Consider the following 19,300-nt stretch of genomic DNA (forward strand, 5'->3'; position numbering starts at 1 on the left):
TTAAAAATGATTCACCTCATCTTTACTTCCACTTTGGTGCCCTGCACTTTGAGCCTTGGCCATTCACCTTGGTATCTCATATATACTACACACACACAAAACTGTTTCAAATGGCCAATGTGTAGGATTAAAACTACCACAACATTATAATAGTACTGCACCAGACACATGTAGGATATTCCCAATTATCTCTTCCTAATGTAGCAACATCAGCTCCATAGCAGCCATTTCAAGACAGGCTTTTAACCACTAAAATGCCAAATTAAATAAATATAAGGCTGGCTGTTAAATGACAGTGATTGCTTTGCTTTTCTTCACCTCATTTGGCACACAGCAAGGAAGGGAGGAAAAGCAGAATTTCAGTAAATCAGGTGGCAGGGATGGAGAGACAGAGGGGGGTCTAGAACAAGGAAAATAGATCAAGTGAACCAGATAGAGTTAAACAGAGAGAGAGAGAGGCATGACAATAATCAGATAGTTACACAGAGAAAGAGAGACAGGTTTTAAAGGCAATGACTGGAGGGGACAGATACAGAGAGGCAGATAGAGATATGGTGATACAGGGGAGATAGGGAGATAAGGATGGGAGGGGGAGGAACTGAGTCAGTCGGCATGAATCACTTCTTGTTTCTCATTTGTGAGTGAATGTGAAATGAAAAGAAAGGCAAGCCATCCGACTGCCCGAAGCTGCTGCCAAAACCGGCGGGGATTAGCAGAAGAGCAGGGCACTATATCTTCCTTAATCGGATGAAACACAGGCTGATCTTCTCTTCTCTCCATTGTGCCGGCGTCGTGTGAGCTGTGGGGGGAGACGAGAGCTGTGTGCCTGTGTGTCCTGCTGCCTCTTCCACAAACTTCTCATTTCTCGAATACCCTGAGGGTAGGGGAAACAAACACTAATAATAATAACGGCAAGGTTTGTTTGTTGAGCTGTAGATATTCCTTGGATCTGTATCCTCCTGGCTTCTTAAACGGTGAGTGCTGTTGCCTGGCAGAACGCTCCGCAGGGATTGCTTCAGCAGTACACCAGGTGGCTGAACATTTGATCATTTTGATGTTGCTATTATTTATTCTGTTGTTGTTGTTGAGAGGCTCAGTGGGGGCCAGGCACCGTCGAATGGCGAGGGTATTTTTTATTTTTGCTACTCCCAGGGAACGGTTTCCTCTGCCCGTTCTTAGCTTTGAAACGGTAGAATAATACACAATAATTCATGTTGGCTTTGAGCTGAGGTGCAGCCTGTTGAGAGGCGGGGTGTGTGTTGTGTGCGGGGATGTTACCAGCAGGTAAGAGCCCTGTTGCTTTTACAAATGGATCTTCTCGGTGGTATGTTTAGACTTTAAAAAAAAAAATATTGGTTAATAATAACCCCCCCCCCCCCGCCGGAATAGGACCCGTTTATCTCGGGTTGTTGGCTCGGTGACGCCTCTTTTAAATGGTTGTGCACAGATGGAATTAAAAGCAAGTCAGTCTGTCACAGTGTGGGCCGGGAGGGGCTGGATTAGGCCGGAGAATGGAGGCTGCCTTTAAAACAAAAATCCCTGGCTGCCAGGGCACTGAATCTCCATGAATGAATATGCATTTGTTGCTGGCTCCAATCCCTTCTCCCTCGCCCTGTAGTCCCGGAGCCCCAGTCCCTCAGTCCAGCCTTCTCTGATGATGCTCCATCTCTTCCCTGACAGTGTCACGGATTGTTCCACGCTAAGACTCTCGCACCCTGACACTAATTATATTCTATCTTGTCCCCAATTTCTGTCTCTCACGCACTGATTCTGCCTCACATCCCCATTGAATTCTCTTTCCCAGCCCGTGCCATTCTATACCGCATGAGGACATTAACCGCACACATCACAAACACCGTCCTCACTCACAGACACAAACACCACCCTGGCAAACACACCCTGACACACACACACACACCCTGACACACACACACACACCCTGACACACACACACACACACCCTGACACACACACCCTGACACACACACACCCTGACACACACACACCCTGACACACACACCCTGACACACACACACACACACACACACCCTGACACACACACACACACACACACCCTGACACACACACACACACACCCTGACACACACACCCTGACACACACACCCTGACACACACACACCCTGACACACACACACACACACCCTGACACACACACCCTGACACACACACACACAAACCCTGACACACACACCCTGACACACACACCCTGACACGCACACACCCTGACACACACACACCCTGACACACACACACACACACACACTGACACACACACCCTGACACACACACACCCTGACACACACACCCTGACACACACACACACACCCTGACACACACACACCCTGACACACACACCCTGACACACACACCCTGACACACACACACACACACACACTGACACACACACCCTGACACACACACACACACACACCCTGACACACACACACACACCGACACACACACCCTGACACACACACACACACACCCTGACACACACACACGCACACACCCTGACACACACACCCTGACACACACACACCCTGACACACACACCCTGACACACACACACACACACACACACCCTGACACACACACCCTGACACACACACCCTGACATACACACCCTGACACACACACACCCTGACACACACACCCTGACACACACACCCTGAAACACACACACACACCCTGACAAACACACACCCTGACACACACACCCTGACACACACACACCCTGACACACACACACACACACACACCCGACACACACACCCTGACACACACACCCTGACACACACACACACACACCCTGACACACACACACCCTGACACACACACACACACACCCTGACACACACACACCCTGACACACACACCCTGACACACCCCCTGACACACACACACACACCGACACACACACACACACACACCCTGACACACACACACACACACACCCTGACACACACACACACACACACACCCTGACACACACACACACACACACACCCTGACACACACACCCTGACACACACACACCCTGACACACACACACCCTGACACACACACACACACACACCGACACACACACCCTGACACACACACACCGACACACATACACACACCCTGACACACACACACACACACCCTGACACACACACCCTGACACACACACACCCTGACACACACACACCCTGACACACACACACACACACCCTGACACACACACACACACACACCCTGACACACACACACCCTGACACACACACACACACACACACCCTGACACACACCCTCACACACACACACACACCCTGACACACACACACCCTGACACACACACCCTGACACACACACCCTGACACACACACACACACACCCTGACACACACACCCTGACACACACACACCGACACACACACCCTGACACACACACACCCTGACACACACACACACCCTGACACACACACCCTGACACACACACACACACACACACACCCTGACACACACACACCCTGACACACACACCCTGACACACACACCCTGACACACCCCCTGACACACACACACACCCTGACACACACACACACACACACACCCTGACACACACACACACACACTCTGACACACACACACACACACACACCCTGACACACACACACACACCCTGACACACACACACACACACACCCTGACACACACACACACACACACACCCTGACACACACACACACACACACCCTGACACACACACCCTGACACACACACACACACACCCTGACACACACACACACACACACACACACACACACCCTGACACACACTGACACACACACCATACTGATACCAATGGTAATTATTTACCCTGTGTGTCTAGAACCCTGTGTCCCCCAGTATCCTCTGTGTAACTCACTTTGAACTGTCCATTCTGCTCTGTATAACGCACAGTTATCTTCAGTGTGATTTTTCCAACCTATCAGCACATTTCATTTCTTTAAATGTAATTAAAGGGTGGGTGGACAGAACTAAGCCTATACCTGCACCTGCTTTCCCATTTCCTCTCCTTTCTACCCCCCTCCTTTGAAGGTACTGACTCTTGCCTGGTAAGTTTCTGTAAATGCAGTCAGCGCTCTGACCCCTTGCCCAGGTGGCCATTATTCATCTGTGGGCCCCGACTGTGGGGGTGAATTTTAATCCCCCAAAACACCCACTTCCGGGTTTAACGGAGACGGGACAAGGGATGGGCAGCCAATCCGCTCCCAGGAGGCGGGTTGGCAATTAAAAAATTTAGTGAGGCTGACGGCCTCTGATTTAACCTGCTTTGCCGGTTTAACACTGGGTGGCTGTGACTCCCAGGCCTTGGGGAACACAGCCACTGAAGGGAGGCAAGGACAGATTCAGGGAGAAGGTAAATGCAGCAGTGCTCCCCTGGCCCACGAAGCTCCCCCACCAATACAAAGACCCCCCTCCCCCCCACGAAGACCTCTAGGGTCAGGGATCGGACCTACCTGCTCCTGTGGCCTGCTCCGGAGTTAAAACTCCACAGCATGGGGGGAAACCCGGGTTCCCCGTCCGAAGCTCTGCACCGCCCCCCCCCCCCCCCCGGGCACCTATACAACTTGCCCCTGTTAATATGTGTCAGGAGAGCTCTTTGCCCATGGATGGGGATCACAGTGAAGTCCGATCCTTTAAGTCCACCCAAAGTCCATAAACGTGAACTTGCCACGGTTGTTCAGTGGGCAGCGATCAGGAGTGGCAGTTCTGGCTGGTTTTATCTCCCTCTAGCCCAGGGTCACTCTGCCTAAAGGTAGCACCTGAACTGCTGTTCCCGTTGAGATCAGGATAGACCAGGGGATGGAATCTGGGGCGTTCTGATCTATACGGCACATTCCTACACTAAACAGTGCCTCTATCCACTCGGCCATTGGGATTACTTAGCAACAAATTTTTGTTCAGAATAACAGTGAGGAAGAGCCTTAAAAGGAAGCAACTGAGAGGGGACTTCATATGGGTCAGTAAACAGTATGGGGAAGATAAATCCAGAACATTACTTCAAGCTGGACCATGATTGTAAGAGGGTACATGTTCAAACTAGTTAAAGGCAAATTTAGGATACAGAGACCAATCATGGATGGATGTCCAGGTAGGGTAGTATAGGCAAAAACCTTTGAACCATCTAAGAAGCAGGAGGATGCTGTGGTAGGGAGACTGTAGGGTATTTCTGCATGAACAAGATGGACAAGATGACCTGAATGGGCAAGATAGCTTTGCTCATCTTAAATACTTCATGATTCTAAATTCACGAGCTCTATAACTCCTTGGCTTCCATGACAAAATGAAACATTGTGAAACTGAGCCATTTTGATGGCACGATCCCAGGTTAAGTCGCTGGTCTGTGTTAGGTTAGTTGATCTGAGCTGAGATGGGAGTAGGGTGTGCTGCAATTGGTCTCCATGCCCCTGGGTTAGAGAGGGGAAGAAAAAAAGACAAGAGTGACTGCTACTGATTGCTGCCCAGTGACCCTACTTGTATGGGCAGTGGGTAAAGACAAAAATGACTTGATGACACTCAGGCGTGACTTGGGAGCCAGAACGAGAGTGTGGCTGGTGCCTGTGGAAGTGTACTCCAGCACATCACTTCCTTCAGGAGAGGTGGGAGAATTTTTTGGGTGGGGGGGGGGCAGTGAGGAAGGAGGAATAACATACTTACCCATAACTTACCATTTCTTCTTTATATTGGTTCTCATCATGACAGAGTGTTCCTTCAGCATGGCTACCTACAGTCGAAGACTATCTGACCATTCCTTCCAGGAGACCCAGAACTCAGCATGTCACAACACTCTGGAACCAGACTGTTTCCCACTTCTGAAAAGTTCTTCCGATACTCTATTCCCCAGAAGGGGCAGCATAGAAGAAAGGCAAACAACTTATCAGGAACTGAGGAAGACTTTCAGCAGCGTTGTCTCTCCAAGGAGCTCAGCTGAAACGGACATGAGATGTCCTCATCATCCGTTGTGTTTCACACCGCAAGATAATTTCACTCTGATCCCCTTGTGTGGCTGCTTCCAAATGGGAACTATCACCGATCCCAACCATGTCTCCAAATCCCCAATATTTCAGGATGATTCGAAAATCCATGCCAACAGCCACATTAACACCAACTCAGCCATGAGAAGGGACATTGACACAATGTTATACGAAGAAGCAAACTTGGGAAAATTACAGGCCAAGATGATGTACAGGAGTTGCTCAGACATCATCTGTGGGTATAAAGAGAACTGCTATCAAGGCAATGCCATGCACAGTCAGACTACTGGCAGAGGCTATGGTGTAATTCCTCAAGATGAAATGGTGACTAAAGACTCTGGTCAAAGGATTGTGATCAATATTTCCGGGAGTGAAACTGACACTGGGCATCAGGAAAACGTGAGAGAAAGTGAGCATCAAGTCAATAGTATAGTCAATAATGTGTGTAGTCCCATGCATCAGGGCCATTACATGTTTACAGAGAGTTCTCCCAATTATCCAGGTGTCATGTTTGTCCAAGAATCTGATGGACAACATCAAGGCAATAGTATGACAGGGAATGAGGCATACACCATGGATCAGGGCAATGTGGCATATAGGGAAGGAGCTGCCATCCACCAAGACAGTTTCATGGGCAATCACACTTGTACTGGACTCCAAAACCATATGATACCTGGTCTGAGGATACAAGACACCACTCCTGCTTATTGCCATTCTCTGCCAATCCCAGCTATCCATCTCATTCCAAGGCTAGTCAGTTCTGTCAGTGAATCTGGAAGAGGAAATGTTGTTGATGCATGTTGCCATCCACTGCCAGTTTCGGGTATTCTGACATTCCCAAGGTTGGTGTCTTCAGTGAGTGAATCTGGGTTGGATGCGAGGCATCTTCTAAAATGCCATGGAACCCTAGGAAATGAAGCTATCCCCACTGTGATTGACAGGAATCCTCACAAAACCTCAGATGGAAAAGAAGTGAAACGAGAAAAGGTTTCTCATCCTTTGCTGCAGAACCATCAAAACGGTAATGTGGGTGTTAGAACACGAGACATATATACTATGACTTCTATAACAGACCTGACCCTTGGCTTTCATCATCAGCTGGAACATAAAGATGCAGATACACAGACCTCATTGGCAGTTGACTGCAGGTCAGTAGGTACCAGTCCCATGTCGCCATCTGATAGCTGCCTGGTCCATATGTTCCCAGAGGTTAGCCTTGAAGGGAACCAGCTGATACAGGAGTCCCCAGTCCGTGAAGTAAAATGGGACGACGAAGGGATGACATGGGATATCTACGGGGCCTCTGTAGATCCTGAGGTCCTTGGGCTGGCTATACAGAAACATCTGGAGATTCAGATAGAACAGCATGAAAAGGACAAGATGTCCACAGCTGACAACACAGTGAAGCAGTTGGACACTCACATTGATGGAACATGTGTGGTGGAAGAGCCAGCAAAAGGGACGAGACATTTGCCAGGTTTTAGGAATATTATGTCTACTCTAAGGCATCCTACATGTTGTGTGCATTCCAGTACAGCAATAGACTGATTAGCTTTACACATGGCAAGAGTGCAGATCACATCATTTTCGGGGGACAGTACGTGTCAGCTGTATTCATAAAAGATAAATCCAGTTCTGGCTTTTCCCTAAACTTAAGGCTGATTCATAAATGTCAGAAATAATTATTTAGCAAGTGTATTTTTTTAAAATAAATGGATGGTTCTTTCAACATATTTATCAGGGTAGCTGAATGAGAGGGTAGGGTCTTCGGAAAATTTAAGATATGTTTTCCAGAAAATTATAGTTACTGATATGGGTGTAGGAAGGTGGAGGTTGGGTACAGGTATGGGGTGCTCAGGTAGGGGAAGATAATGCTGTTGGAAGAATATTGGGGATAGGAACAAAATTATATCTTTTGCTTAATGCGTTTAACTACCATGTTTTGCAGGATGTTTCTTTTTCCACTGCAGTGAAAGTATACAAACCTTTGACTAATCGCCGAACCTTGCCAAACAGATGGTGAGGTGAGACAGCTAGTTAACAGAAAGCATAACAATGATCCTAAAATAATGATGGAAGCTGACCTCTGGTGAGACAGCTAAATGATTAATGTTAAATCTCGGGATGAGCTGGCCACCTGGGGAATCTTGTGACTAACAACCCCATAGAATCATAGAATTAGAATGAGAAAATCATACAGCACAAAAGGGAGACATTCGGCCCATCGTGCCTGTGCTGGCTCTTTGGTAGAGCTGTCCAATTAGTCCCACTCCCCTGCTCTTTCCCCATAGCCTTGTAAATTTTTTGCCTTCAAGTATTTATCCAATGTTATTACTGAATCTGCTATCACTACCCTTTCAGGCAGTGCATTCCAGATCATAACAACTCGCTGTGTAAAAACACATTTTCTTCATGTCGCCTCTGGTTCTTTTGCCAATCACCTTAAATCTGGGTCCTCTGGTTAGCGACCCTTCTGCCACTGTAAACAGTTTCTCCTTGTTTACTCTATCAAACCGTTCATGATTTTTGAACACCTCTATCAAATCTCCTCTTAACCTTCTCTGCTCTAAGGAGAATAACCCCAGCTTCTCCAGTCTCTCCACATAACTGAAGTTTCTCATCTCTGGTACCATTTTAGTAAATCTCTCCCATACCCTCTCCAAGGCCTTGACATCCTTCCTAAAGTGCGGTGCCCAGAATTGAAGACAATTCTCCAGCAGAGGCCTAACCAGTGTTTAATAAAGGTTTGGCATAACTTCCTTGCTTTTGTACTCTATTCCTCTATTAATAGGATCCATGTGCTTTTTTAGCAGCCTACTCAACCTGTCCTGCCACCTTTAAAGATTTGTGTGCATACACTCCCAGGTCTCTCTGTTTCTGCACTCCATTTAAAATTGTACCAATAGGTTCATATTGCCTCTTCTCATTCTTCCTACCAAAATGTATCACTTCATGCTTCTCTGTGTTAAATTTCATCTGCCATGTGTCTGCCCATTTCACCAGTCTGTCTATGTCCTCCGGAAGTGTGTTACTATCCTCCTCACTGTTTACTACATTCCAAGTTTCATGTCATCTGCAAACGTTGAATTTATGCCCTGTATACCCAAGTCCATGTCATTAATATATATCAAAAAGAGCAGTGGTGCTAATACCGACCCCTGGGGAACGCCACTGCACACATCCCTCCAGTCTGAAAAACAACCGTTCACCACTACTCTCTGTTTTCTGTCCCTTAGCTAATTTTGTATCCATGCTGCCACTGTCCCTTTAATCCCATGGGCTTTAATTTTGCTAACAAGTCTATTATGCTTTTTGAAAGTCCATATACACAACATCAACTACACTACCCTCATCAACCCTCTCCCTTACTTCATCAAAGAACTCAATCAAGTTAGTCAAACACGATTTGCCTTTAACAAATCCGCGCTGACTTGCATTTATTAGCCCATACTTTTCCAAATGCAATTAATTTTGTCCCAGATTATTGTCTCTAAAAGTTTCCCCTTCCCTGGCGTTAGGTTGATTGGCGTGTAGTTGCTGGGTTTATCCCTCTCCCCTTTTTTAAACAAAAGCTTTAATTTTGCTAACAAGTCTATTATATGGTACTTGTCAAACCCCATTTGAAAGTCCATATACACATCAACCGCATTACCCTCATCGACCCACTCTGTTAAGTTAGTCAAACACGATTTGCCTTTAACAAATCTATGCTGACTTTCATTTATAGCCCATACTTTTCCAAAGGCCAATTCATTTTGCCCCGGATTATAGGGGCTAATTTTAACCCCCAAAAAAGGGTCGGTGGGAGAGTAAAAAGTTAAAAATCTGAAACAGGAAACCAACCTGCCTCGAACTCGCCCACTTCTGGTTTTAACAGAGGCGCGACGGGGAGTGGGCGACCAATCCACTCTCAGGAGGCGGGTCAGTCGTTGAAACCCTTTAAGGAGCCTGCGTGCCTGGATGAGTGCAGCTCCAACAACACTCAAGAAGCTCGACACCATTCAGGATAAAGCAGCCCGCTTGATTGGCACTCCATCCACCACCTTCAACATTCACTCCCTCCACCACCGGTGCACCGTGGCTGCAGTGTGTACCATCTACAAGATGCACTGCAGCAACTCGCCAAAGCTCCTTCAACAGCACCTTCCAAACCCGCGACCTCTACCACTTAGAAGGACAAGGGCAGCAGACGCATGGGAACATCACCACCTACAAGTTCCCCTCCAAGCCACACACCATCCTGACTTGGACCTGTATCACCGTTCCTTCACTGTCGCTGGGCCAAAATCCTGGAACTCCCTTCCTAACAGCATTGTGGGTGTACTTACACCATATGGACTGCAGCGGTTCAAGAAGGCAGCTCACCACCATCTTCTCAAGGGCAATTAGGGATGGGCACTAAATGCAGGCCTAGCCAGCGACGCCCACATCCCATCAATGAATAAAAAATAAATAAAAAAATTTAAGTGTTTTTATTTTTAACCCTTGCTGGCCGAGTTTTCTAGAACCCGGCAGTTAAAAGGAGATGAGAAGGGCTGGATCCATCAGGTAAATGTCTTTATTGCACTGCTTGTGGGCCAGGAGGGGCAGGAGTGCTTAGCCCGGACCCCCCCCCCCAACCACCATCTTGCTTCCTCCCACCCCGCGATCTCGACTCCCCACCCACTAGACCCCCCCCCCCAACCGCAATCACTCCCTGCTTCCCTACCTGCTCCTCCGCTGTGTCCTTCTGCTGCAGACTTTCCCGCCCGTCAATCAGGCTGGCTGTCAGGCAGAAAGGCTGGAGAAAAAAAAAGACGTCCTGCAGTTAAAAACGGGTTTCCCGTCCCATAACTCCTCCCTCCACCTCCGAATGCGCAGCCCCTTGAATATAGTCTCTAAAGGTTCCACCACCCCCGACCCACCAATGTTAGGCTGACTGGCCTTTAGTTGTCAGGTTTAACCCTTTTTTAAACAGAGGTGTAACATTTGCAATCCTCTTGTCCTCTGGCACTACTCCCATATCCAAGGAGGATTGGAAAATTGTGACCAGACCCTCCGCAATTTCCTCCCTCAGTAACCTAGGACTGGGTGATTTTTCTACTTTGAGGATTGCCAACCTTGTAAGTACCTCTTCATCTATTTATCCTATCCAATATCGCTACTGCCTCCTCCTTTACTGCTGCATTGGCAGCATCCTCTTCTCCAGTGAAGGCAGATGTAAAGTACTCATTTAGTGCCTCTGCAATGCCCGCTGCTTTCACAGGAATATCTCCTTTTTGGTCCCTAGTCGGCCCCACCCTTCCTTTGACTACCTTTTTACTATTTCTGTGTTTATAAAAGACTTTTGGGTTCCCTTTTACTTTAGCCGCTGACATATTCACATACTCTCTCTTTGCCTCTCTTATTCCCTTTTTTTAGATCTTTACTTTCCACATATGGTGTGAGGATCTGGTTAAGGGGCTATAATAATATTAGGGGGCGAAGACCACTAAACAGTTCGAGGTCTACTGGACTGTCAGTATATGTTTGATGTGATTTTCATTAAACAAATCATTGATTACCATTTTTTGGTGTCATGTCCGAATTCATTATAATTGACGACCCAGATGGGACGTAACTAATCTATGTTTTGTATTGGGATAACATCAAAAATCGAAAATAATACGACTAGAAGTCGGCAGACTTAATTTAGTTACATAAAGACATTAATTATTTAAATTTCAGTCGTAAGGTTTTTTTTAAAAAAAAGGTAATTATGGTAAATATTCACAATTTTGGAAAAGAAACTAAAACAGAAACTGATAGGGGTCTGAGGAACCATCAGATCTGATCTCTAAGATTGTAGAGAACGGTGAGGGTTATAAAACGGCCATAGAATGGGTCGAGGATCAAGTACAAAATAAGATGAAGGCACAAGTTGGCAAAAGGTGGGTGGCTAAGTTGTGTGCATTTAAAAAGTGAGGAACGTTATTAAAGAATTAAAAGAGGAAAATAGAAATCAGTCAGAGGAAAATCAGAGCCAGTCAGATGGAAAGGAGAGACTGAAAGAACGTGTGGCTGACGTCATTAGAGTTTGCAGTTGGAAGCAAAAATTGCAACCCTACAGGGTCAGAAAATATTACAAGCAAGAGAGATAGACTTATGGAGCAAAATGTGAGACTAGAGTCAGAACTCGCTGACTGTAGAGGGGCTTTACAGGAGGCAATGTGTCGACCCATAAATTAGGTTGACCACACACAGTGTAACTTAAAAGATTTATGAGTTACGGGGCCAAATTGGGCCAACAAGGGGTGGCGGCGGCTGAGGTCGTACGAGAAACTACGGGAGATGGACAAGAAATAGATTTGGGGGTCAAACAGATAGATTAATGAACCACGGTGGGATACTTTGGAAGAAGATAGGAAAAACGAGAACGATTGTCATTTTAGAGACAATGGAGACTGAGATAAACAAGGCCCGTTGAGGTCATCACCAATATTCGTTCTAATTTTTTTTAGGGCCACGTGGCCCCTTTAAGGGGGTGCACGACCCATTCAAAATCTGCGCATGCGCAGTTTTTGCATTTAAAAGCCGGTGAGCCGGCTGTGTGGAAGTTCCAGACACCTACGCAGCTTAAAGGGAACATTGGTCATTGATGTGCCTCAATAATTCCGAGACTCGAAGGTAGCAGAACAAAACAAGGCTTTTATTAACTTAGAACGAAACACGTAAGCGAGAGAGATGTCGTCCTTCTGGAGATTGGGGCTAGACTGAAGCTAGCTTACAAACGGGGCCAGGTATGGGCGGAGCCCTACACACAGCACATTCCAGTATACAATACAGCACATTCCAGTACACAATACAATGAGGTCTGGGGGAAGGGAAATGACACTGAAACCGATCTCAGTCACAGGCAGTGATGAATGGAAATATTTCATCACATTCACCCCTTCTATAGATTTAGTCTGTTCAGGGGTTTGATAGTCCTCTGCGACCGACGTGGCTGTTGCGGTGCCGCGGGTGTCGGCTGGGTGTCCCCGGTAGCCTCCTGGGTCTCTGCCGGGGGTGCCGCCAGGGTTGTTGAAGGGGTAGTTGGTGGGGGTGCCGTTGGTCGGTGTTCTTCCGGGGGTGATGAAAGAGTAGTGGGTGGGTAAGAGTTGCTGTGATCGTCGTTGCCGCTATTGCCGTGGTTGTTGTCGATGCCGGCTGGGGCGACGTCTTTTATGGACACGGTGTCCTCCCTTCCGTCGGCGTGCCGGACATATGCGTATTGGGGGTTGGCGTGGAGTAGGTGTACTGGCTCCACGAGAGGGTCCGTCTTGTGGCCCCTCACATGCCTTCGCACGAGTACCGGACCTGGGGTGGAGAGCCATGACGGCATGGATACGCCTGAGGTGGATTTCCGGGGAAAGACAAACATTCGTTCATGAGGCGTGGTATTAGTGGCCGTACACAATAGCGACCGTATCGAATGGAGCACATCCGAGAGGACTTTCTGCCAGCGGGAGATAGGGAGGCCCTTGGTCCTTAGAGCTAGAGTGACTGCTTTCCATACTGTCCCGTTCTCTCGCTCCACTTGGCCGTTACCCCGGGGGTTGTAGCTGGTGGTACGGCTCGTGGCGATCCCCCTGGACAGCATGTACTGGCGTAGCTCTTCACTCATGAAGGACGCCCCCCTATCCGTATGGGTGTAGCTCGGCATACCGAACAGGCAGAACAGGCTGTTGAGGCATTTAATGACCGTGGCGCTGGTCATGTCTGGGCAGGGGAAGGCGAATGGGAACCGGGAGTATTCGTCCACAATGTTCAGGAAGTAAACATTGCGGTCGACGGACGGGAGGGGGCCCTTGAAATCTAAGCTGAGCCGCTCAAAGGGCCGTGTAGCTTTGATTAAGTGGGCTCTATCTGGGCGGTAGAACTGAGGCTTGCACTCAGCGCAAGTGCGGCAGTTCCTGGTCAGGGACCGAACTTCCTCAATCGAGTAGGGTAAGTTACGGGACTTTATTAAGTGGAACAGCCGCATGACCCCTGGGTGGCAGAGGTCGTTGTGGAGGGTCTGTAGCCGATCCCCGGTGGCGCTGGCACACATCCCTCGTGAGAGGGCGTCAGGGGATTCGTTAAGGGCCCCTGGCCGGTAAATGATGTCGTACTCGAAGGTGGAGAGCTCGATCCGCCACCTAAGAATCTTATCATTTTTAATCTTCCCCCTCTGTTTATTATTGAACATAAACGCTACCGACCGCTGGTCGGTAAGTAGGGTGAAGCGTTTGCCGGCTAGGTAGTGGCGCCAGTGGCGCACTGCCTCCACGATGGCTTGGGCCTCCTTTTCCACGGAGGAGTGTCTGATCTCGGGCCCTTGGAGGGTCCTCGAGAAGAAAGCTACGGGCCGCCCCGCCTGGTTGAGGGTGGCCGCCAAGGCGAAGTCAGACGCATCACTTTCCACTTGAAATGGAGTGTTCTCGTCCACTGCCTGTAGCGTGGCCCGCTCAATATCCTGCTTAATGCTTTTGAAGGCGGCGTGGGCCTCAGCAGAGAGCGGGAAAGAGGATGCTTTCAAGAGGGGGCGGGCTTTGTCGGAGTAGTTGGGGACCCATTGGGAATAATAAGAAAATAACCCCAGGCACCTTTTCAGGGCTTTGGGAGTGTTGGGCAGGGGCAGCTCCCGTAGGGGGCGCAATCGGTCGGGGTCTGGTCCGATTTCCCCATTCTCCACCACGCTGCCTAGTATGCAGAGGCGCGTGGTGTTGTAAACGCACTTGTCCTCGTTGTAGGTGAGGTTGAGTTTTTGTGCGGTTTTCAGGAACCTCTCGAGGTTCGAGTCGTGATCCTGCTGGTTGTGACCGCAGATGGTGACGTTGTCGAGGTAGGGGAAGGTTGCCTGCAAGTGGTGGTCATCGACCATGCGGTCCGTCTCCCTCTGGAAGACCGAGACCCCATTCGTCACCCCAAAGGGGACTCTGAGGAATTGGTAGAGGCGTCCGTTCGCCTCGAAGGCGGTGTACGGGCGGTCCTCTGGTCTGATAGGGAGCTGGTGGTACGCTGACTTGAGGTCGATGGTGGAGAACACCCGGTATTGGGCGATTTGGTTCACCATTTCTGATATGCGGGGTAGCGGGTAGGCGTCTAGTAGGGTGTACCTGTTGATCGTTTGACTATAGTCGATCACCATCCATTTCTTCTCGCTACCCCTTACCACTACCACTTGGGCGCGCCACGGGCTGTTGCTGCGTTCAATAATGCGCTCTTTCAGGAGCCTGTCTACCTCGGTCGCGATAAACCGCCTGTCCTCCCAGCTGTACCTCCTGCTTTTGGTTGCTATTGGCCGGCAGTTAGGGGTAAGGTTCGCGAATAGCGAAGGCGGCTTTACCTTCAGGGTAGCCAGACCGCACACTGTGAGGGGCGGCTGGGACCCACCGTACTTGAGCGTGATGCTTTGGTGGTTGCACTGGAAATCCAGGCCCAAGATCACGCTCGCACATAGGTTCTTCATGATTAATACTTTAAAATTATCATATACAGTTCCGTTAACGCACAATTGTACCGTGCAGTAACCCAGAATGGTCGATGTCTGGGTTTTGTCAGCCATAGAGATGGTACCCTGAGTAGGGACCACCTTTAGGGAGAGTTGTTGTGCCAGTTCTGGGTGGATAAAGCTCTCCGTGCTTCCACTGTCAATTAAGCATTTAACCCGGCACCCGTTTACCTCGATGTCCACCATTGATCTGGATAGCGGGTGCGGCCTGGTCTGGTCCACTGTGACCGATGCCACTGTAGGGCCCTGATCGATACAAGATGGCGTCCACGCTGTCTGCTCACAAGATGGCGGACCCCACGAGGTCGGGCAAGATGGCGTCCAAGATGGCCGCTCCCACAGCGCACACGCGGCGGTGGCGGGTTTTCCGGCAGGGTTCCCTCTGCACACCTTCCCGAAGTGCCCCTTCTTACCGCACTTAAAGCAAGTGGTGCCTTTCGCCGGGCACAGGTTTCTGGTGTGCTTTGGCTGCCCGCAGAAGTAGCAGTTGGGTCCCTGACGCGTCACGGCTGTCGTAGGGCTTCTGGGGGGAGAGCGGGGCCCAGCCGGTGTCGGGCTGTCGGGCGGGGAAGATGCCTTCCAAGATGGCGGTGCCCTCGGTGCACACGTGGCGGCGTGGACGGCGCGGGCTGAAGAGTAGGCGTCCGAGTTTCTCTGGGCCACATCCAGGGATCGCGCGGTGTCCGCAGCCTGTTTCAGGTCCAACCCCGTTTTTTCCAGCAGTCTTTGCCGGATGTAAGTGGAGCTGAGGCCTGTGATGAAGGCATTGCGAACAAGCTCGTCAGTGTACACCGCGGCTTTTACATCTCGGCACTTGCAGTCTTTGCCAAGCATTTTCAGGGTGCTTAGGAACTCCTCCACCGATTCCCCAGGTCGCTGTGCGCGGGTGGCAAGCAGGTGCCTAGCATACACCTCATTCGTAGGCTGCTGGTAATGCGCCTTTAAGATGTCGCAGGCGGCCAGGTACGTCTCGGCGTCTTGGATGAGGGGGTAAACCCGGTGGCTTACCCAATTCCGCAGAATTCCGAGTCTCATCCTTGCAGCGTCCGTAGCGTCTTTGACGGCTGCGGAATTGTCCAGGAAGAATTCCATACACTCAAACCAGTGTCCGAAGCGTGCTGATGCGTCCGGAGCATGTTGATCCAAATCCAAACGTTCGGGTTTCAGGAGTTGATCCATAGTGTTGAAAAAATAAGTTAATAAAATTGATGTGCCTCAATAATTCCGAGACTCGAAGGTAGCAGAACAAAACAAGGCTTTTATTAACTTAGAACGAAACACGTAAGCGAGAGAGATGTCGTCCTTCTGGAGATTGGGGCTAGACTGAAGCTAGCTTACAAACGGGGCCAGGTATGGGCGGAGCCCTACACACAGCACATTCCAGCACATTCCAGTATACAATACAGCACATTCCAGTACACAATACAATGAGGTCTGGGGGAAGGGAAATGACACTGAAACCGATCTCAGTCACAGGCAGTGATGAATGGAAATATTTCATCACAGTCATCACGACTGCAGTCAGGTGTGACTAGTACGTCTGAGGACTGCTAGTTTTTAATGAGACTGATTCTTTAGCCCGGGACCTGGGACCAATTAGAGATGGTGCTGACCCAATAGATGTATCTCGTTGGATTAACGGTTTTGGTGTAGCTCACCAGGTAGGTCAGAAAAGGGTGATACGGACAGCATGTCACCATATGACTAAGATCTCCTTAGACCAAGGAGGTTCTTAGAGGTTCCCAAACTTTACGTATTACTTCCAGATCTACCAGCTGCCCGCATACCCCTACCAGCATACAGGTTTTAGACTGGAAAGTTGCTGGGCAACAGCAACCACGCTGCAGTGTATGGTGATTCGAGGCGAGGGCTCTGTATGTCATCGTCTGTATTCTCATTGGTACATCTTGAAGTAAATTAACTACTTTATATAACAAATTCCCACAGAGTTTTAAAGTTTCGTCTGAGTAGCCTATTCTAAAAATGCAATAACTAAATGAATAAAATAATAAATAAAATCCACCGTAGCACCCCCTCCCCCCCCCCCCCGCCTCTCAAGGGGCACGCGTACCATAGTTTGGAAACCCCTGCCTTAGACCCAAGTATTCATGCCACTGGCACCCGTTTATAGGATGTTAAACTTGATATCATGCGTGTGTTGGGTATGGACCATATTAATGTCATCGGTCAATGTGGACAAGTCACGCAATGACCGCATGAACACCCGAGGGCTTTTTCAAATAAACTCTGGGATTTTTATGAATTGACACAGGCCCGAGGACAAGGGCTCCGACTAGGGACTCTGAAGTCTTCAAACAGACTTTTTTGTCTCAATTCCGCCCACTAGTAAAGACCGCCCTTGGCGTAAGTGTTAATAAAACAATTCTGTGGATTAATATCTTGGAGGCTAAAATCCAGGCTTGGGGAACCCTAAAAGACCATATGCCCAAGGTTCCACAGAAAAAAAACAGTATTGGCTGTGGAAAGGCCAGTAGGTTGGGGAAATAAGCGGAAGAAATGGTAAATGATAGGCACGACGACAGGTATTTATGATATCAGAAAATGGGCTATTACAGCGCAGAGTGCCAGGGTATTGTAACAGCCCCCCGCCCCCGGCAGAGAAACATTGAGGGAAATCGGACCATGACTGTCCAAAAACCAGGAGGAATTGAACAGAAATTAGATAAATTAATAAGCCTCCTAACAACCCAACAGTTGACCGGACCGACCGAGGCAGTGTCAATGGTTACCCCTTCGGCACCCACAGGCGAGGAGGAGGGAGACCAATGGCAGGTCCAGGGCTATTGATTGAGCTCCCCAGACTGGGCAACCTATCTCTCCTACCTCTATTTGCCATACAATCAGTAGGACGGTTAGAAGGAGTTGCCTTGACTGAATTCCATCTACGTCCGACTTATTTGGTATTGGGTGAGAAGTGGGGGGGCAGTGAACCTTCAACGAGGTGATGCTTGGGCTTGTGGAACTAATTATATTCAGGACCACCAGAAATGCAGATATATGTTTGCCAATGAATCACCCCTCTGCGACATGCGGGTAACGTCCCACTGGCAGGGAACCCATATTGCTTACTGAGGAAATGAGAAATACTGGTACACCACCAATGAGATGACCTTCACACACAGAGGCAGAGAGTATCCACTAACACAGCCCATGGCATGTGTAACTCCCCCTCCCAGGAGTTCAAGCTAGGCTCCCATTGGGTCGCCCCGGTAACTGTAGTTGATCACAACATCACCAGACTGCAGATCCATGGAAACTTGATGGAGGAAGCATTGCAGGCTGTGATTCGATTTGGGCATTCCATTCCTCCTTTATCATTCAGTCTTAAAAGCGTCTTGGATAGAAGTGTTATCTCTCAGAAGCACCTGGTCAAGGTGCAGGAGGATAACCAGGAAGTAGAGAAAGGTATACGGAACCTTGGGGCTAAATCTTGGTGGGAGGATGCCTATAATGTGGGTGAATCCCCATGGGCACGTTTATTGTTACACGCCTTTCTGATCATACAAGTCCTGGTCACCATATCGTTGATAATTTCTACCTGCTGGCTCCGCAGGTGGGTTTCCAAGTTAAAACAGAATGTGCACCGTGCCAAACTACCCTTGATTGGACCAAATTTATTAAATAGGTAAGGGTTTGAAGATGTGGTCCTCTCTCCCTCAAAGTGGGGAATCGGTAAGAATATTGGGGATAGCGACAAATTGACATTTTTGCTTACAGCTTTTAACTATCATGCTTTGCAGGCT

General features: G+C 48.9%; 1 protein-coding gene across 1 annotated transcript; it reads left to right on the forward strand.

The window, feature by feature from the left end:
- Positions 1-519: 519 nt before the first annotated feature.
- Positions 520-11,590, forward strand: LOC147098498 (uncharacterized). The gene is made up of 2 exons (XM_085970273.1): positions 520-974; positions 5,772-11,590. The coding sequence occupies exon 2, from the start codon at positions 5,786-5,788 to the stop codon at positions 7,589-7,591; it is 1,806 nt and encodes a 601-aa protein (XP_085826399.1). The 5' UTR covers positions 520-974; positions 5,772-5,785; the 3' UTR covers positions 7,592-11,590.
- Positions 11,591-19,300: the final 7,710 nt, after the last annotated feature.

The sequence above is a fragment of the Somniosus microcephalus genome, chromosome 29 (genome assembly GCF_052327205.1).
Source record: "Somniosus microcephalus isolate GS21.2 chromosome 29, FLI_Smic_1.0, whole genome shotgun sequence".
Taxonomy (NCBI): domain Eukaryota; kingdom Metazoa; phylum Chordata; class Chondrichthyes; order Squaliformes; family Somniosidae; genus Somniosus; species Somniosus microcephalus.

Coding starts and splice junctions, on each gene's coding strand:
- LOC147098498 (XM_085970273.1), top strand. CDS start 5,786: ATGGCTACCTACAGTCGAAGACTATCTGACCATTCCTTCCAGGAGACC.